The sequence below is a fragment of the Budorcas taxicolor genome, chromosome 18 (assembly GCF_023091745.1).
Source record: "Budorcas taxicolor isolate Tak-1 chromosome 18, Takin1.1, whole genome shotgun sequence".
In the NCBI taxonomy this organism is placed as follows: domain Eukaryota; kingdom Metazoa; phylum Chordata; class Mammalia; order Artiodactyla; family Bovidae; genus Budorcas; species Budorcas taxicolor.
In genome coordinates, this window is record NC_068927.1 from 26,820,639 (window position 1) to 26,842,597 (window position 21,959).

The 21,959-nt window shown below is 39.0% G+C and overlaps 1 protein-coding gene across 1 annotated transcript in view; it reads right to left on the reverse strand.

Annotated features, from left to right (window-relative positions):
• Positions 1-21,959, reverse strand: part of PSME3IP1 (proteasome activator subunit 3 interacting protein 1) — a 38,240-nt gene that overhangs the window by 13,104 nt on the left and 3,177 nt on the right. Inside the window, exons 2-6 of the mRNA XM_052656181.1 lie at positions 14,309-14,446; positions 13,715-13,813; positions 13,189-13,310; positions 8,409-8,539; positions 619-683 (exon numbers count right to left, since the gene is read on the reverse strand). Coding sequence (XP_052512141.1) covers positions 619-683; positions 8,409-8,539; positions 13,189-13,310; positions 13,715-13,813; positions 14,309-14,435 — 544 coding nt within the window. The 5' untranslated portion in view covers positions 14,436-14,446. The remainder of the gene's footprint in view (positions 1-618; positions 684-8,408; positions 8,540-13,188; positions 13,311-13,714; positions 13,814-14,308; positions 14,447-21,959) is intronic.

The following is a 21,959-nucleotide window of genomic DNA, read 5'->3' on the forward strand; positions in this document are numbered from 1 at the left end:
GAAATAAATGTAAGCCCTGTTTCAATGACGACCCTTTGAGTTCAGTTCAGAGCCTCAATTCCACAGGAAGTCAGAAGAACTGAAAACACTCTTGAATTTCTTATCCCTGATTCAGTCCTGAGTAACACTCACTCTCACTTATAACTTGGTGCCACTTAATACAGTACCAGATTTGATCACATGAAAGAAACCACCAAAGAAAGTATACTCTTTAGAAACTATTTAGCCTCTTGGTCCAACCCAATCCAACCAACAGAAGGAGCCAGGTATTCTACCTCTCACTGGTAGCCAGCCAGGTAAAAAGAAGAAACTTGACATTTAAGGGAGAAAGAGAAAAACCCTTTGTGAACAGAGGTTCATATCACCAGGGCTTTGGCTCTGTTAGCACTCCTGAGAGAACACAACTATCATTTATCAGTTCCATGGTGTCACATATTACTTTGTTGGGCAGCTGATATAATCCTAGGTTTAAATCCCGCATGGTTTAAAATGGCTTGGTAAGTTTAGGTAGGTTTGCTCGGGGATACACACGTTCCTCCGCAGATACAATGCATTCCAGCCTTTTACCATGGTTCGTGTGTATGATGGGTAAAGAATGATATGAAAGCTGCCACCCACCTTGATTCTTGTCATCTGGGTCAGGGTCCGATTTCAGTCTTTTCACACTGTTTCCACTCTCTGAACTGTAACAAACAAACAAACAAACAAAATACGTGATTTGAGCTAGGTCAAATCTTAGGGATCAAAGCTTTGGGAATCAGGAGCTCCAAAAACCATTTTATATGGGTTTTAGGTAGCCTCAAGGAGCTGAGATGATCTGAAAACTCTTCATTTCAGCTTCTTAACCTCCTTCCAATTATATATATATTTTTCCAATTATATATTTTTTAATTTTTTTTTTAATTCAAGGACAATTGCTTTAGAGAACAATTAAATTATTGTTATAAAGAATTTAAACCTCTGACCAATTCAAGGGGTGAAGTATTATATCCTCGAGTATCACTTAAAAGTCAGATTCTTTATTGTCATCATTCATCTTGGTTAGAACCACAGATCGATTTCAAGAATATCTGGACATGTTTATAAATGACAAAAATGTAGTTATTAAAGACTAAAGGAAGTATCTTTAGTGACATGCTAACGAGTCTGAACGTCACCCAAAATACCTTCACTAAAAGATTATCTAAAGAATGTACTTCTCTCACCATGTGGCTCAGAAAATGCACAATGTTCTCCAGGTCCACCATTACTACTAATATATGTAACGTTTGTAAATTTGTACCTATTAAACAATTTAGGACAGTGAGAAAAAAAAGAATGCAATTCAAAGAGGAAGAAAATGGTCCTAGAAGGAAGGCCTTAATCCCAAAAGGAAGAGATGGTGAACAAAGACACTGACCAATACAAATCTAAATAAACATTTATATTTAGATGTCTATATAAAAAACAACATCTAATTTGTGGCATTAAACATGACCATACTAAAGTCCTGGACAGCGTGTAAGGAAGCAAGGAGGTTATTGTGGCTAAAAGTTCTAGGATCTATGGATACTTCTGTGGGCAAGTAAGACAGCTATTCACTCTATGGTTTTGCTAAGTATTCCTGGTAAATTGCCAACTTAAGGCACAAAAGAACAGAAACAGAATACATAAATCCGAACTAATAGAAAGAAAAAAAGAATTAAAAATTTTACAATTATAATCAAAAATTTTAATAAAAAGAATATAAGGAAAAGAGTTTTCAAGTAAAAAGACAAATAACATTAGATAGTAGAAACTGCAGAGTTCCTTGGTGGTCTAGTGGCTAGGATTCCAGGCTTTCACTGCCATGGTCCATATTTAATCCCTGGTCTGGGAACTGAGATCCTGCAAGTCACGTGGGATGACCAAAAAATTAATTTTAGAAAAGATAGCAGAAACTATACAAAAAAACCCTAGTAAGTCCAAGCCTACCTTTAAAGAGAGTTTAACAGATGATTTCAAGTCAGCTATTTATGATTAACTAAAAACTTAACAGAAGCAAAACAAACAACTTATGACCTAGAAAGATTTACAGAAAAGGAATGGAAAAAGAGTCAGCATAGCTAATACTAACCCAAAGAAGGCTGGAGCACCTATATTAAGAAAACAGACTTTAAAACCAAAAGTATTACAAGGGATAAGAAGGTTAGTTTATAATGAAACAAAGTTTAAATCACTACAAAGAAATAACAATCCCAAACATCTATGCTTCTAATTAAAGAGCTTAAAAATATATTCAATAGAATCTGAAGAAAAATCAAATCATTACAATAATGGGAGATTTCAAAATACTCCCCTCAAGTACTAATAAAACAAGCAGACAAATACTAAAGACACAGAAGATTTGACAATACAATCCACAAGTTTGTTTTGTTGCACCTACATACGACCCAGAACAATCACATAACACAAATTCTCCTTAACTTGGAACATACACAAAAATTAATCTCGGGAAAAGGTCACAAAGCAAATCTAAGTAGTTTCAAAAGAATTAGTACATATAAACCACAATGCGATTAAGGCAGAAATTGGCTGGATGCCATCACTGACTCCATGGACAAGAGTTTCGGTAAACTCCAGGAGTTGGTGGTGGACAGGGAGGCCTGGTGTGCTGCAATTCATGGAGTCGCAAAGAATCAGACACGACTGAGTGACTGAACTGAACTGAAAGACTCATTGGAAAAGACCCTGATGCCAGGAAAGATTGAGGGCAGGAGGAGAAGGGGACAACAGAGGATGAGATGGTTGGTGAACTGAACTGAAAGACTCATTGGAAAAGACCCTGATGCCAGGAAAGATTGAGGGCAGGAGGAGAAGGGGACAACAGAGGATGAGATGGTTGGATGACATCATCGACTCGATGGACATGGGTTTGGGTGGATTCCGGGAGTTGGTGATAGACAGGGAGGCTTGGCGTGCTGTGATTCATGGGGTCGTAAAGAGTCAGACACGACTGAGCGACTGCAGTGAAACCACAATGCAATTAAAGAAGAAACTGATAACGAAAGATTATATTTCAGAGACTCCAGGCCATCACTGATTACAAGGTATTAAAATGTGGGGGGAAGAAGATTCATCTTAGAATCAATGAAATACGGTTAAGTTACCTCAGTATCTTGGTATATCTCAGTGTATCCCAGTAGTGATGGACAGGGAAGCCTGGCGTGCTGCGGTTCATGGGGTCGCAAAGAGTCAGACACGACTGAGCTACTTCCTGAACTGAAGTGAACTACCTCAGTATGTTTGGAAATTTTTTAAAATGTCTTTAAGTCATGAGTCAAGAAAGAAATCAAAATGGATATTTTAAAATACTTACTTGGAAACAAAATTGTACACAATGAAAGGTGAGGAAAAACTATAGCTTTAGATGCCTATAACTGAAAAGGAGCTGAAAATTAATTAAGTTTCGTATCTGACAGTTGTTTGTAACAGAAATAATAAAAGTATAAGCTTGAGAAAGTAAAGAATATTTCAAAGAAAGAATGTAGACGATATTAAAGAGCAAAAATAAAAAGAACTAAACCCAAAAGGGCTTTGAAAAGGCTAATAAAACAGAGACTACCATCTCAAGAAAATAGTCAAAATAAGAATAAAAGTACAACTCATCAATATTTGGGGTGAAAAGGGGACAAGAGCAATTAGAAAAATAAAGAATACTGACAATTTAGCTAATGCATTTGAAAAAAGACAAAATGAACAAATTCCCAGAAAATACAACTAAAAAAACTGACTCAACGAGATCTGGAGAAAGGTAGATAGTCCTATAGTCACCAAATAAAAAGAGGGCCCAAAGTGATTTTACTGAGTTCTACAAAACCTTCACAAAAGAACACTACTATCTTATACAAACTGCTCTAGAAAACAGAAAAAGAAAGAACACTCCCTAAATCATTCTGTGAAGTTAGATTTAATTTTCACATCAAAATCAGATAAAGTGGGGGGAAAAAGTACAGGCCAGTCTCAATCATGATCAAAAATGCAACAACCTATACAAAACATTAGCAAACAAAATCCAGCAAAGTTTAAAAAAAGAGAAGAAAATATATCACTGCAAGTTGGGTTTATCACCAGGAATGCAACATCAGAAAAATCTATTTTTTCACTGTAACAGTAAAAAAGAAAAATTTATTTTATCAATTCAAAAGCAGGAAAAAACTGACAAGATTTAATAATTCATGGCTACAAAAAAAAAAAAAACCCTCTTAAACTAGGAACAGAACTATAAATACCATCCTTAGCAGTGAAAAGTTATAAGCATTCAGTTTAAAATTAGAGATAAAACAAGGATGTGCACAGGAATTGTTCTAGTATTTTGCTGGCGGTCCCAACCAGCTCAATAAGAAAAAGGAATTAAAAGGTATAAGGAAAAAACTCATCATTTAGTGACTTCCTACATAGAAATTTCAGAGAGTCCACCAATAAATTATTATAGTTGATAAGAATTATCAGTAAAGTTAATAAAAGTTGGGTGGCTGCATACAAATATACTAAAATGCATTTTTATTTACCAGCAACAAAAAAATATAAAATACCTAGGAATAAATCTAATCAAAGACATGTACACCATCTTTGAAAAAAAACAACAAAACTCTTAAGACTTTACTGAATGACTTTAACTAAAGGAAACAAACAAATGTAGATATAAACCATGAATAAAGGCTCAAAAACATAAAGATCTGATTTCTCCATAAATTTATCAAGCAATTTAATACCATTCCAATAAAAATCCCAATAGGGACTGTTAAAGAACTTAAAACTACATCTAAAATTTATATAGAAGAATGAAGTGGCCAAAAATAGACACGACATCCCTGAGAAGAATGTACCTTCTATCAAAAAGATAAGTTCTGAGAATATAATGTACATTATAATGAATATAGTTAATGATATACTATTGTATATTTGAAAGCTGCTAAGAGTAGATATTAGAAGTTCTCATCACAAGGAAAAAGTGTGTAACTATGTATGGTTGTGTAACTATGTATGGTTGTGTAACTATGTATGGTTGTGTAACTATGTCAACTAGACTTATCGTGGCCATCATTTCACTATATATATATATATATCAAATCAAATCATTATGTTGCATATTTGAAACTGTTATACATCAATTACATACCAGTTTTTTAAAACTGACCATCTTAAAACTGAATATATATGACCATTTTAAAATTAAAAAGGTTAGCTTAAACTGTAGAAAAAAATGTTAAAAAAAAAAAAAAGCCTGTGAATCAGTAAGAAAATTACAAATAACACAGTAAAAAAAAAAAGGCAATATAAATGAATAGATCTTTTAGGACAATGGGACACATGAATGGCAAACCAACATATAAAATGTCAACTACATTTGTTAACAGGGGAATGCAAATTAAGACCATAAGGAGATACTATTTTATAAATCACTTTTTTGCTGTATCTGTGCTATCCCCTAGGGTAGCAACAAGCCATATGGAGTCATTTAACACTTTAAATGTGACTACTGTGGCTAGGGGACTGCATTTTAAATTTAATTTTAATTAATTTAACTTTACACAGCCACAGGTAGTCAGGGGCTATCATACTGGACACATAATAGAGAAACATGCACACATGTACAAAGTTTGTCCACCAGCACCATGTGTCATAATTCAAACATTCAGTCACAGGAGAATGAACAAAGTTTGATATCTCAAATAATGCACTATTATACAGCAGTGAAAGTGAATGAATTACAGCTGCACATACACAAAACTGTCTTAGTCACAGAAACAATCTGAGCGAAAAGCCAAATTCACAGAAGATGGTGTATTGACATGAAATCATTTTTAATAAAGTTCAAAAATAAGCAAGTTATTATATGGTTCATGGATACCTACATAGGAAGCAAAAAAAGAACCCGACTAAGAAAGACTAAAGAATGCTGAACTAGACTTAGGAAAGTGGTGTGAGGTGACAAGGCAGGGAGACAGAATGGGGAAGAGCACAGAGGCAGACTCGGTATCACTAATGCTCTAGGTCTTAAGATGAGTGAGGGGTTCACAGGCTCTTGTTTTATTACTATGCTTGCTTCCCCGGTGGCTCAGTCGGTAAAGTGTCTGCCTGCAATGCAGGAGACCTGGGTTTGCTCCCTGGGTCAGGAAGATCCTCTGGAGAAGGAAATGGCAACCCACTCCGGTACTCTTGCCTGGACAATCGCATGCATGGAGGCTACAGTCCATGGGGTCGCAAAGAGTCAGACATGACTGAGCGACTTCTCTCTCTCTTCATACACTCATCAGGCATCAGACTTTCACTGAGCATTAGAGTCATCCACGAACTTAGACTCCCAGACCTCACTCGATACTGAGCCAGCATCAGTGTGAGGCAATCCACAGGATTAACAAACTCCCAGGTGACTCTAATAAACCCAAAGCTGGGTAGATTAGGAACACCTGCCCCAGGAGAATCATTTACTACCTTGCTGCACAAAACAACAATAAAGGATATCTAATAAAAGTGGTATATAAGGACTAGGAGGGGCTTCCCTGGTGGTTCAGATGGTAAAGACCTGGGTTTGATCCTGGGTTGGGAAGATCCCCTGGAGGAAGGCATGGAAACCCACGTCAGTATTCTTGCCTGGAAAATCCCCATGGACAGAGGAGTCTGGCGGGTACAGCCCATGGGTTCGCAAAGAGCCCGACACAGCTGAGCGACTAAGCACAGCACAGCACAAGGACTAGGAGAGATACTCACAACACCCATTCTGCTAGAAGCAAGGCACTAGAGACACTGACGGACTACCTAGAGACCCCCCCTCTTGGTGCAGCCCAGTACAACCCACCCAAGTCCAAATCCCCAAGGATACTGGACCCGGCAAGCAACTTTCTATGAAAAGTTGACAGGAAAAAATCCATGGCTTGGGTAACTGGCCCTTTTCAGGCCTCTGATAACGCCTCCCCTTTGCTGCTATGCCATGATGACATTTTTACATGTAAAAAATGTTGCGAGCAATGGTTCCAGGAAATTGTTCCAGCATTCAGTGTTTTACAAACCACAAAACTCCATCAAAGCACTTTCTTCAAAACATGTGGCTGGCTGCCAAAATACCATATTGATTTTCCTAACAGACTGCACTTCAGCTTAGTATCATTTTGCTTATAGTAGAGTTGGTCAAATTGAAATGACCAAATTTAATCACTTTGGTGTCATTTCAGGGTTTGAAAGGGGAGGAACAAACAACAGAGAACTTACCAAAACCTCTAGGAAGTGCTGCCACCCCACATCAAACAAGCAGAGTTCCAGCCAGGTGTGTAACCCTGTCCCAGCTGCCACCTTCTTACAGACCTCAGGGCCTTTGACCCAGCTCTTCTCCCAGCCTGAGATGTTCCGCTCTTCTTGTCTGCCTATTAAAGCCCTCATAGTCCTATATAATCAGTCACCTTTCTAATGCCTTCCTTAACTTCCCCAACACAAGTCACATATACCCACTCCAGGCAGTTATTTCTCCTCCCTGCTCTCATTCAGTTCAGTTCAGTCGCTCAGTCATGTCCGACTCTGCGACCTGGTGAATCGCAGCACGCCAGGCCTCCCTGTCCATCACCAACTCCCAGAGTTCACTCAAATTCATGTCCATCGAGTTGGTGATGCTATCCAGCCATCCCATCCTCTGTCGTCCCCTTCTCTTTCTGCCCCCAATCCCTCCCAGCATCAGAGTCTTTTCCAATGAGTCAAGTGTTCGCATGAGGTGGCCAAAGTACTGGAGTTTCAGCTTTAGCATCAGTCCTTCCAATGAACACCCAGGACTGATCTCCTTTAGGATGGACTGGTTGGACCTCCTTGCAGTCCAAGGGACTCTCAAGAGTCTTCTCCAACACCACAATTCAAAAGCATCAATTCTTTGGTGCTCAGTTTTCTTCACAGTCCAACTCTCACATCCATACAAGACCACTGGAAAAACCAGTCTTGACTAGATGGACCTTTGTTGGCAAAGTAATGTCTCTGCTTTTTAATATGCTATCCTCCCTGCTCTCATTACACCCTATATAAGTCCTTCCACAGAACTTGCTACCTTGTTTGCCTAGAAACACAGATGCTCAAATGTTGAATTCCACCTCTCCCGTTACTTTTTGACTTTGGACAAAGGTTCTCAACCTCTGAGATTCTCAGTCTCTGTACTTCATAGAGGAATAAAATATCACCTGCACCGAAAGTACTTAAGTGTCTAATGAAGAGTGGTTATTATGTTGAATGAACAGAGACAACAAGGTCAAAGGTGTCAGAAAACACCAAATCTGACAGGGGAGCGAGGGAGGGCCACAAGGAACTTCACCAAGCCCTGTGCTTAGGTAACTCTGTTCTGACTACCATTACTCTGGCATCTTGGGGCACACAGTCAGAGGGAGATTAAAGTCGTGTGAATGCAGGCTGACCTCTTATGCTTCACAGCTCCTGCCAACAGCTTTGCCTGGGAGAACTTGTTCTTGGTTTCTATGGGTTTCACAGCTTTCTTCTCCACTTCCTTCTTGTTTTCTGAAGAAATTCCAACCTTGTTGAGATTACTGTGAGTTACAGGTTAAGGATGAAACTAAGTAAAAAGAAGAGCTATAGCAGGACAGTGATAAATCAAGACGAGCACTTCAGCTCTGCCATGGAATGTTTGGCCTACTTATTTAAAAAATGCCCTCCCCAGACTTTTCTTTCAGTCCAGTGTTTAGGACTCCATGTTTCCACTGCAGGGGGATAGATTCAATCCCTGGTTGGGGAACTAAGATTCCACATGCCAAGAAGCACTGCCAAAGGAAAAAAAAAAGCCCCCCCACCTTTATTCTGCCAGTCAAATCCAGCTGATTTAAAGAGAAATGAAGATGACTAGGAGGAAGATCTTTGGACACCTCATGCAAAGAGTTGACTCATTGGAAAAGACTCTGATGCTAGGAGAGATTGGGGGCAGGAGGAGAAGGGGACGACAGAGGATGAGATGGCTGGATGGCATCACGGACTCGATGGACGTGAGTCTGAGTGAACTCCGGGAGATGGTGATGGACAGGGAGGCCTGGCGTGCTGTGATTCATGGGGTCTCAAAGAGTCGGACACGACTGAGCGACTGAACTGAACTGAGGAGGAAGATGGCAAAGCAAGCCCAAAATAATACAGAGAAGCAATGTTTCTCCCTTTGATTCCCAAAGAAAATCCTGAGGATGACCAGAGCACGTGCTATTACCAAAAACATGGCCAATATCATACTTGTTGGGGAAAACGAAGATCCTGAAGAATCCAACAGAAAAAAGTGTAGCTCCCCTGAATGCAGAAAAATTATTTGATTTCCCTCTAAGGATAAAATAAAATTTTGCAGAGTGTCCTATGACTATCAGTAGCATTCAGCTTTAGATATTATGAAGACTAACTCCTATTCTGTGGATGTAAGACATCAGAATCATCTTAAGGCTCACTTAAAAAACAGGGTCCCTCCCCTGTCCCAAACCTACTTACTGAATGAGGACTTCCAAAGGCCCAGGAACCTGTATTAAACACTCCGAGGGTGATTTTAATGAGAAACCCCTGTGCATAGACAATACAACACAAGGACTGAAAAGCTGTTTAAAAGCATAAAACAACCAGTTCATTTGTTACATACTGTTTTCAAGTTTGATGTCAATCTATGGCTCCCAAGGTTTGTCAATTTCTTTTGTTCTCTTCACCAACTGCCTCCTCTCCTTCCCTTTCATGCTTTCACAAGGTATTAGTCCATAAATAAGTATTGGAACATGGTGCAATTCCTTACTTAAGATGAGGTGGTGCCTTGCTGGAACAACAGCGACATCTAGTGCTCAAGATATCCAAGACGTATGTATTATCAGTCCAGAGGAGTGGAGGTGGGACTACACAGTCTAAGCTATTCCTGTATGTTTAAACAATGGAAAAACTGGGTATCAGAAATTAGGAAATTTTAATTTCTAATTCTAGTGTCTAATTCTCAGGGGCTCAATTCTTGTGGGAACCAGTTATCTTAAACATTTGTAATATTCAATAGGGATTATACTTTATACTCAGCATTATTCTGAGTTTCATCTATTTATATTTGATGTTTTTAAGGTAATCATGGAAACTGATATGTTAATACTAAATGTTCATTTTTTTAAGAATAAAAATGAAATAGAAATTTCATCTTTTTAGTACAGAATATCAAAATCCATGAGCATGCTGTGATTTTTACCTACAACTCCACCATAAAGGATAGAAACTTTCAAGTACAACAGAAAAAATTTAACAAAATCACACATTTATAATACCAAGACAAAGATAAAAACCAACATTTAACTTTTTATTCTTCTTAAGTGAAGAAAAGCTCTCAACCTCTTTTTTGGTGGGCAGGTAGGGAGGTGTTAATATTTTTGATCCACATCCAAGGCCCAAGTCCTTTTTCCCCCTTAAGACCCTCTCCCCCTAAAATGTTTTAAATATACAAATACATTTCAAAGTCTCAAGGAATAGACTACACGAAGCAGTTTTTAAAAGGTCACATCGTATTTGAACACACATATTAATACATACTGTTCTAACCTAAAGAAAACAAAAGTTCTGTTTATACTGGCACAAACTGCAGCTTACTTGTTTTCACAAGTATCACATTATGAAACATATCTTATACCAACCAAGCAAAACCAAGAACCATCTCCTGATTTAGAGCTTTAATAAACAGATGTCTAAACCTCAATTCCTACCTCAACATGTCTCTGGCTACATGCATGCTTGGGATTAGTCCATTATACATCAGTGGGTTGGAAGGCTTTGTTTCAGTTTTTCTAGACAGAACTTTCCAAGTCTCCAATAAAAGCCACTAATTACCCTGGAGCCTCCTCAATGTTGTACTGCAATGTTATCAGGACAGAAAAGTTTCTTTTGCCTCACAGCTGCCCTGTTCATCCTTCCCTTTGAACTGAAAACCCAAGGGCCTCTCATACTCATACCACACCAACAATACTCTCCAGAATGTGGCCTTGGGAGACACTGTCTTATTTGCTTGCCTGCCAAATTAAGCAAAAACAAGACGTAATTCAAGTGAAAATGTATTTTTTCCTTAGAGGTAAAAGCTGGATGCCTGAAACAATGCAGTACATATACCTGCCCATCGCTGCAAACATCAATGCATAATACCATCCTGGGGTCATGACACAATAGAGTGGGGGAAGGAAGCTTCAGAAGAATCAACCTCAATTCTACAGTTGGGATGGAGGTGTGATTTTTCTATCAAGTTCTATCTTAGTGTTATACCAGAATTCCACTTGGAAAACAGAGACTGGAAGCCATGTCTTTCACTACCTGTTCAGAGCACATTTTGTGGCAGCATGTTGCTACCTTGTCTCAACCACCGTCAGTCACCTTGTCTTTAACCAAATTCCTGGCAATCTGTTCACATTTTCTCCTACATAACTCTTTAATGGGACCCACTGCACACACACTGCAAAAAAAAATACCAACTAGTGCATACACACTGGAGAAGGCAATGGCACCCCACTCCAGTACTCTTGCCTGGTAGGCTGCAGTCCGTGGGGTCGCTAAGAGTCAGACACGACTGAGCAACTTCACTTTCACTTTCATGCATTGGAGAAGGAAATGGCAATCCACTCCGGTGTTCTTGCCTAGGGATGGGGGAGCCTGGTGGGCTGCCATCTATGGGGTCGCACAGAGTCGGACACGACTGAAGCGACTTAGCAGCAGCAGCAGCAGTGCATACACAGTCATAGCAACAATTTTAGAGGTAAAAAAGTCTGTTACCACACTAGTGAGGTTATTCAACATATAAGCTTGAAATACTCAAATAAGCTTTCTCACAGGAGGAAGTTGCTAAGGTGGCCTTTTTAACCTCTTCTATGAGTCATTCATTTATTTCTTCACACATATACTAAGAACCTACTATATACCAAGCACTGGAGAAATCAGTGGTGATCAAGTCTTTGTTCTCATGGTGCTTACTTTATATTCCAGCACTAAAGAGGCAAACAAACCTGTAAGTATATAAATTAAGATTTTCAGGTAGTGACGTACTATTTTTAAAAATGACATTATAGTCAGTGATGGGGGTGGCTGCAACTTTAGATGGAGTGCTTAGGGAAGATCTCTATGAGGAAGGGAGCTGAGACCCAAGTGTCATGAAATGCAAGCCCTGTAAAATCTGAGGGCAGAGCATTCCAGGCTGAGGAAATAGCAAATACAAATGCCTTGAAATGGAATCACAGAGCTCAGTACGAGAAGAACATAAAGACAGGCAGTAAGCTGGAATGTGGTAAACAAGAACTAGAGTAGTTCAAGATACAACAGGGAGGTGAGTTGGCCTAAATCATGCAGACCCTTGTAGGGCCTGATTAAGAATGCAGATTTTAAGTCTAAATGCAACAGGAAGCCACTAGTGTTTGAAACAGGAAAGTTATATGATCCCACATGTTTTCAAAAGTTCCCCAGACTATCATCTAGAGAATGGACTGGGAGGGAGAACAGAAGCAGAGACAATTAGATGGTCACGTAGTCCAGAGAAGGTCTAGGACGACTGCAGTGGCAACAGAGACAGCAAGTGCTGGAAGATTTGGAGTACATTTTGGAGGTAGTTTGGCAGATACCAGAAAAAGAAGAGATTTGGAGGGAGGTAATGTAGTGAAGGTAGGAGTAGTGAGGCGTGGAACTGAGAATTTTGATTGAGCCAAGTTACATTTGGGATGCCTAGTAAGACATGCACGTGGATGCCAGAAAGATAACAGTGAGCCAAAGCAAAGTCCTCTTGGCTGCTTTCCCTACCTCTCTGTGGAGACAGACCAGGCTGTATCTGTAGGGAAGGTCTGAGGACACAGGAGGGTTGCTAAAAATTTCCTTTAAAAAACCTAGAAGCCAGTTTCTCCCCTGGATGAGGTTTACTGCATCGCCCATCTGTTTCAGAGTCTAATCTCACAAGGCAAGAATACTGTGGTACTGACCATTAGGATTTAGGCCTTTAGTTAATCCTGAAGGATCTGGACTTTTGATTGCCAACAGACTCTTGCACGCAACATAACTCTACGTATCGCTGCCAGTTATTCAGCATCACAGGAACATCACAGTTGAAAGGGAACTAAAGATGACCAGGCAGAAGACCCTCATTCTATAATGAAAAAACTGAAATGCATAGATGCTGATGAGAAACTGACACCTTATAGATTCCTAGCAAAGTACAAAGGATATTCTGTATTCCTTCAGTTCTTTCAGTTCTTCTTCTCTTCGCTGTTTTTCTATTAGTTCTTGCTGCCGAGAAACCTCATCAAGGAAGTTGGTCTCATCTTCGTCTAAGCCTCTTACCATGTTTTCTGAGGAAATAATTAAATAAGGAACTCTTAAAGCAGGCTAAAGGGAAAATATAGTCAAGATTTTTCCTTGTCCTATTTTTTAATAAACAGCAGATTGTTCAGGGGATTAGAAGAAAGAATTTGTAAACACCAAAGCTTTTGGATAGATAACATGGCATAAAATCAAAGCATCTCTCCCATTACTAAATGTTAGCATAAAATTAAAACGGGTATACTGAGTTCTAAGCAAAAATTTTCAATGTGGTCTAGATGGTAGAAAGCTATCTCTTTTCCACCAAATGAGCACCTAGAGACTAGATAATCAAGACAATTTCATGGCTGGTTAGACAAAGTGTTGCATAAGGCAAAAGTGCACCAAAAAGGCCCCGCAGAGTCCCTCAGACGCTGTTTTTTCTGAAGCTTACTGAATTTGAACTGTTCTTCATACTCCTGCTGCTTCCTGTCTTTCTGTTCTTGTAGCCTTTCATACAGAGACCGAGGGTCATAAACCTCCTCTGGGCATTCTGAAAGAAAAGGGAGGGGGAAAAAATACATACTTTACAATCCGTTCATATTATTTTGGAATCACAAAGGATTTAAAGATAAACTCAAGTCTCTGCATGATCTGAGGGCAAAGAACACAAAAATAGTACAAAGTTCACAGCTTCCCTCTAGACCTCAGACAGGAGCCAGCAGTTCTCAAAGCCAATGAGTGTGAACAGGGCCCATGGACTGAGACAGCTAACTGGATGAGGGATCCACCCAAAACAAACCCTGCATGGTAGCAGCACGCTCAGCTATTCAGATTCTGGAGCTGAATAGCTAGAAGACCGGTGGAATCTTCTGGAATAAAGTGTGGTAGAGTGGAAAGGGCATGGAGGTGCAGATCCTGGTCTGCTCTCAGGTATGGAGACCTTACATAGGTCCCTTCACCCCCTCAGCCTCAGTTCTTCTACTCTAAAGTGATGTTAATAGCCTGCAGGGTTGTAAGGATTAAAGGTCTGTGAGCCTCTCTATACCTTCAGGATCTTCAGGTTTTCGAACTTTTTCCCATTCTTCTTGTCTCCGTTTGCGCCGTTCATCTAGCTCTGCCTCAGATACAAACCTCTTTTTGATAACAAGGTTACCGTCATCCCCTCCATCCATAATGGAACAGTCTAAAAAACAAACAAAATATTTCAAGTGAGAGCTGTAATTAAAATTCTGAAGAGAAACAAGGAGATTGACCTCTGTTTCCCCCAAGCAACGGACTACCTCAAAACTTCCTTCAGCCTTGAACTGAGAAATCCTCAAGTAGTTTAACTCATAAGTCACTGACAAAAGCACAGGATTACATTTTCTTAATGTATTATGTAGTTTTATCAACATCTATGTTTATCTACAAAATCAGCAAGAGGGCCTGGAAGGTGGCGAATGGTGGAGCTGAGAATCAGCTGAGGGCAAAAATTCATACTCTTACCCACTTAATCATACCCCTCCCCAGAAACCAGGGATCTTCCTTAAGAAGAAGGACATTTCAATTTCAGCTTTCTTCTTATACCAAATTCCAGTGCTGAGAATGTTCATGGAACATCTTCCTCTAGTGAAGATGAAAATGGAAATGGAGGAAATAAATCCAAACATGCAGAACAAAAGAATAGTCTTTGCCTACTGTTGAAGTTTAGCACATCATAACAACACAGAAAATTTTTAAATTTACTAGAAAGAAAACCAAATCAATGGACACAAGTTGTTGCTCCTACCTAAAGCCCACAACCCTGGACATTTCTGACTTAGCATTACTCAATGTCTCCAGCCAAAGGCCTATTACAGAGAGAATTGTTCCGTCTCTGTGACCATGACAAAAATTCCTCAAGTTTTGTAGAACGACCTCTTATGGAACAAGGGCCAACATTTTCTTAAATATTTCTGGCAGAGAAAACACCAAAGATGTAGAACTTTAAAGGGTGGGAGAGACAATTTAGACCCTCACTGTCCTCTTTCTCGGCTATAGCTCTCCTTTCTCATCCTATACTGGCTGTCTGGTTTCCTCCTCTTACCCTTATTTACTGGGAAATAATTCAGAATGTGATGGGTCCTCATAGCCCACCTCAAACAATTCTCCATCTGGCAACAGAACCCACCATTCATACCCAGGAGATTTTCATCCAACCCATACTTTAAAACTGCGCTCCCTTCAGGCAGCTGACTCTCCCTCTAAGCAGATCTGACTAGCACGATAGCTATTCCTTAAACTGAACTGAAATCTCTCTTCCTATAAATTCCACAGATAGGTTAAATACACTGGGACTACACAAAAGAAGCCAAATCCCTTTTTCAACACAACAATGCTTCAGCTGTTTGAAAACAACTCCCATTTTCCTCCTAATTTGTCATTTTTCTAGGTCAAGCATTCCTAGTTCCTTTAATCTTATAAAAACATGAAAAAACTGTCTCAAAACAGTGAACTTAAACTGTTATGATTTAAACCTGGGAAAGCAATATTAGGATATGGTAATAAAACTGGCATGCCATTGAATCCATCTCTTTACTCTTGTTACACTTGAAAAAATAAAAAATATATAAGTACTGAAAGAACTCTTCTTACAGTTCAAAATACAAATCTTGAATCTTACATGCTTCCATCTAAGTAAGAATTCAGACTCAAGATTTATTCTTATAATGCAAAACTAAGGAAGTAAAGCCATTTATTTAATTTTCATAGCCTGTTGAGTTTTTGGATAAAGAAGAATTCATTTGACTTAAAAAAAAAAAAAGAATTTGACTTTAAAAAACAATTCATTTGACTTTAAAAAAAAAATCCCTGAAACTCAAGGGTCAGAGCCTTTAAGATACATGTAAACAAAGGTTTGAATTTGAAATAGAAACTCTTAGAGAATAAGAATTTTCCCAACATTTATCAATTACTTTTGGAAAAAGATGAATTTATGGGATTCCAAGACATTCTTACTCTCCTTTTCATCTTTTTCTCAAGTGTTAGAACTGAACTTTCACCCAAAGAGTTTGGCCTGTGCTATTTCCCCGTCTTTCCCATGTAGCACTGAATCAAGAATCGCGGACGGTCAATGGAAAAGAAAATCAGGCAGAAGCACGTTTAAAAAGGAAATTTAAAGACAATGGGTTCATAATTTGACAGAAAAAATTTCTAATTCTTTCAATGCGTTGGTTTCCTGAGAAAAGTCACACTGTCAAAACTAATGACCACTTGTAAAAATCTGTTCTTTAAACCTAACCCGACATTCCCTCATTCCCAAAATAAAGCTAGATGGCCATGCCTAATTATAAAACATTTCTGTGAATTTAAAAGGACCAACACTAAACACAGACTGCTTCATCCATCTCTTTTTTCAATTTGCACATCTCCTATAGGTCCTCATTCCCTGGCACTTCAACTACTATTCCCCTCTTGCCTGCAATGCCACCAATGGCCCTCTGGTTAATGAATTTTCTATATTAGGAGAGGTCAAAGGACAGAAAATGTTTATGAACAAGTGGTCATACTCCTCAGTATGCTAGATAATACCCAGAATATTTCTTCTCCAGAAATATTCAAAACTTCCCTATTAATAAATACTGCCAAGAAGCCAGCTTAACTTCAGACACTTTTCATGACAACCTAATCTAATTCAACCAACATATACCATATACCTTTTGTTGCAGTCTCCTTACAGGAGGGAAAACAGGTAATGATGAGTATAGATTCTGAGATCAAGAGACCTTGGTTCTGCCACTTGTAAGTTGTATGATTTTGGGCAAGTCATTTAACTCATCTAAGGCTTAGTTTCCTAATCCATAGATTGCACTCATCAATGGAGACAGAGAGTACTGCACAACATAAAGCTTTTGTGAGATAAACTAGATAATTCATGGAAAGTACTTTGCACAGTGTTTGGGACCTGCTTAAAAATGCTTTAAAAAGTCTGTCATTATTGCAAAGAGCTATGCTGAGCTCTGGTTATGGGAGTGAGAGAAATATACTACCCTATGCTCAAGGAGTGTAGGAGAAATAAATCAGTGACATAAACAACCAATGGGAAAGAGACCAGATGAAACTGAGAGAAATCAGGAAAAGCTTCCATGTATACGTATTTGGTAATTCTATAATTCCCCTTTACCATAGTTATTTTATTGTTTTATTATTAATTCAAATTAAATAAACTCAACATCAGGATGAATGCTGAACTCTGTGTCCAGCATTGTGCAAATTATATGAGGGTGCATAAAGAAAATAAACTTTAAAAAGCTAGTACTAGTTCCTAACAGGTAAACAGTGTATTTAATGAACTACCAAAGTAAACAGTACAGCTAAGAGGCAGTAATGAAGGGCACAAATAGGGATCAACCCAGTTTCCCAAACTGAAAACCTGGACATACACTTAAGACTCCTTTTTCCTTAGTCCCTTATATCCCACTAGTCACCAAGTTCTGTTGTTTCTACTTCACAATGATCTCTCTTTAATTTATCCTTTCCTTTCTAATCTCTTCTTTTCAGGGCCTCACCTTGCACAAACTACTCTAAGAGCATTCTATTAAGACTTTCTGTTTCTCCTCTGGCCCCCATTCCAGCTATTTCTAATTCCACTATAGCATTTATTCATTGTGTTTTATCACTTACGACTATTCCAAGAACTCTTTGTATCCACAGTGCTTATTAGCACAGTGTCTGGCATATATTAAGTATATAAGAAACACTTACTGGATAAACCAACCAGGAAGAGAATTTGAAGAATTTAAGCAGAGAGGAATGTTCTCACATATTCTTAGATACTGTCCAATGTAAATTATAGAAAATAATAGTCATCAAATAAGCAATCACTAACGTGTCTTTGTCCCACAGGGAATTCTATTCAAACATCATACAACTTGTGCAATAGGAAACACAGGACCAAAGATTTCATCACCTTACTATATTAGATAACTGACATCTTCAAGAATAACTCTTGCTACTTTCCTTTTAATTTCAGCTAACTAAAAAAAAAATGCTCATACTAAAAATTTCTTAGACAAAGCATTTTTCTCTGACAAGTCCAACATTCATTAGCTGTTTATTTTGCAAAAGAAAGGTGATTTCTAACTTCAACTTATTTACCTTCTTCCAGAAGTAGAGAAATCAGAAACTAAAGTGTTTATTTCTAATTCCTACAGCTTACCTAAATTTTCACAAGTCTCTTATTTTCCTCCTTTGTTAGAATAATTAAAAACAAAACACAAATAAACAAAAGCCCAGGGGTCTGGGGATTTAATATTAAAAATTCATTTAGGGATGAAGAAGATTTACGTTGAGAATGCTTATTTTGTCCTTACTGTATTTAATTTTAGAAAGAATAACTGTGCCAACTTTTCTTTACTCTCATAGCATTTTTTACAGTGATTCAAGTTCAATTATCAAATTAAACATTACAGTATTTTTTAAAGGATTATATAAGTTTTTCAAATAGAGAATTCATGGAAATCCAAAACCATACCAAAATCACTTTGTCCCAACTTAAAAGTTTCAAACTGATGCAAATATTCAAATTCGCGTGACAGCCAAACAAACAATGTTCTTATATTTCAAGGTGAAATAAATGTTAAACACTGCACCACTGTGTTTGTACTGGAGATTGTAGTATTTAATTTCCAGTTTGGTGAGATAGAATGGGTTTATGCAAAGCATGCTATATAAATTTCAAGAAACAAAACTGCTCCCAAGATAACTACCATTGCTGACATGAAAATTATTCCATTTAGCTCATGCCATGATGCACGTCAATGAGATCTGGTTTCCTCTGGAATTGAATTTTGTGATGGCAGACTACTTAAGTGTTTACATCACTGGCCACCATACCCTCCTAACTTCTAACATTAGATACACTGTACTTGTAAAAATACACCAGGGCAGATCAGATCTCTGTGTCACAATGGTCTAACATTTCCCCAAAGGGAGCAAAAACATTAGGCCAAGCCACGTTTTTTCTGTTAGTAAATATACTTAAGTATTGCTCTTTCAACATTATCCTGATGTTCAAGTCACGTGAGATTTTAAAATGTAGGACAGAAATTAAGAGGAATTTGGCAAACTAAAAATCATTCTAGAAAAGACTGCTTTCTGGCCAGAAGGCACTTCTATCAAGCTACAGTAACTTAAGTCAAGCCAACTTTCCCTATAAGACTTCAGAGCATGACATGTTAGTAGTAACAGAGAACAGTCTGTTAGCACTTATTACTAGAAAACGTAATTCTCACTCTTCTAACACTGAGGTTTATTTAACCTACTCCACTAGCAAAGAAGACTGCTGCTACTGCTCCTGCTAAGTCGCTTTAGTCATGTCCGACTCTGTGTAACCCCACAGACGGCAGCCCACCAGGCTCCCCCGTCCCTGGGATTCTCCAGACAAGAACACTGGAGTGGGTTGCCATTTCCTTCTCCAATGCATGAAAGTGAAAAGGGAAAGTGAAGTCACTCAGTCGTGTCCAACTCTCAGCGACCCCATGGACTGCAGCCCACCAGGCTCCCCTGTCCATGGGATCCTCCAAGCAAGAGTACTGGAGTGGGGTGCCATTGCCTTCTCCGAGCAAAGAGGACTGAAAGAACCTAAAAATGAGGGCACAGCATTAGTAAATGCAATTCATATGTACAATGTTTACTATAAACAGCAACTTGAAGTAACCTCTTTTTGCAAGACATCTAGAAAACACATGCCATGTATTTTTCCACAGCATAAGAACAGTTTCATCATATGTACAAATACCTTGAATTTATCTACTGATAGATACACTGGAAGAAAAAAAGATAATATTGGTTCCCTTAGCTGATCCTCAACTCCCCTCATCCATGCCTCTCAAGAGTATAAGCACTTCCCTCACCATATGTAATTCTAATATGAGCTATATTTTTTACACACAGTGAATCTTAAATGCGAACTACTTTATCTAAACTCAAAGGGAAACAACAGCATCTGTTTCAAAGCTGGAGAAAAATATGGCCATGTTGGAATTTTGCTACACTGGTATACCTATACCCAACATGCTGCTACTGCTAAGTCACTTCAGTCGTGTCCGACTCTGTGCGACCCCATAGATGGCAGCCCACCAGGCTTCCCCATCTCTGGGATTCTCCAGGCAAGAACACTGGAATGGGTTGCCATTTCCTTCTCCAATGCATGAAAGTGAAGTCGCTCAGTCGTGTCCGACCCTCAGCGACCCCATGGACTGCAGCCTACCAGGCTCCTCCGTCCAGGCAATTTTCCAGGCAAGAGTACTGGAGTGGGGTGCCATACCCAACATGGTGCCTCCCTAATAGATTTCCCAGGATAGCTTTGGCTACACATTATTTTACCATCTAGGTTGGCTTTCACTTCAGTCCAGTCGCTCATTCATGTCCAACTCTCTGCAACCCCATGGACTGTAGCACGCCAGGCCTCCCTGTCTATCACCAACTCCTGGAGTTTACTCAAACTCATGTTCATCGTGTAGGTGATGCCATCCAACCATTTCATCCTCTGTTGTCCCCTTCTCCTCCTGCCCTCAATCTTTCCCAGCATCAGGGTCTTTTCCAATGAGTCAGTTCTTCCCATCAGGTCGCCAAACTATTGGAGTTTCAGCTTCAGCATCAGTCCTTCCAATGAATATTCAGGACTGATTTCCTTTAGGATGGACTGGTTGGATCTCCTTGCAGTCCAAGGGACTTGCAAGAGTCTTCTCCAACACCACAGTTCAAAAGCATCCATTCTTCAGCGCTCAGCTTTCTTTATAGTCCAACTCTCTTTCTTTATAGTCCATACATGACTACTGGAAAAACCATAGCTTTGACTAGATGGACCTTTGTTGGCAAAATAATTAACATGCTGTCTAGGTTGGTCATAACTTTTCTTCCAATGAGCAAGCATCTTTTAATTTCACAGCTGCAGTCACCCTCTGCAGTGATTTCGGAGCCCCCCAAAATAAAGTCTTTCATTGTTTCCATTTTTTCCCCATCTATTAGACACAAAGTAATGAGACCAGATGCCATGATCTTAGTTTTCTGAATGTTGAGTCTTAAGCCAATTTTTTCACTCTCTTCTTTCACTTTCATCAAGAGACTCTTTAGTTCTTTGCTTCCTGCCATAAGTGTGGTGTCATCTGCATATCTCGAGGTTATTGATATTTTTCCCAGTAATCCTGATTCCAGCTTGTGCTTCATCCAGCCTGGCATTTCGCATGATGTTCTCTGCATATAAGTTAAATAAGCAGGGTGACAATATGCAGCCTTGATGTACCCCTTTCCTGATTTGGAACCAGTCTGTTGTTTCATGTCCAGTTCTAACTGTTGTTTCTTGACCTGCACACAGATTTCTCAGGAGGCAGGTAAGGCGGTCTAGTATTCCCATCTCTTTAAGAATTTTCCACAGTTTGATGTGAGGATAGCTTTGACTACACACTATTTGAGTTTGGAACCTAACCCACACTAAATTATACTCTCTCCCACCCCCACCTTCCAAGCTTTATGGATCTCCTCTCCAAAACCAAATTAAGAAAAAAAAAAAAAAGGACTTTACACTACACCAAACATACAAGGCCCACTCATTCAGTTGTATTTTTGAAGTAAATCTTTACAGGGAACATATGTGCAAGACAGGGCTTCCCAGGTGGCTCAGTAGTAAAGAATCCGCTTGCCAATGCAAGACTTGCAGGAGATGTGGGTTCGATCCC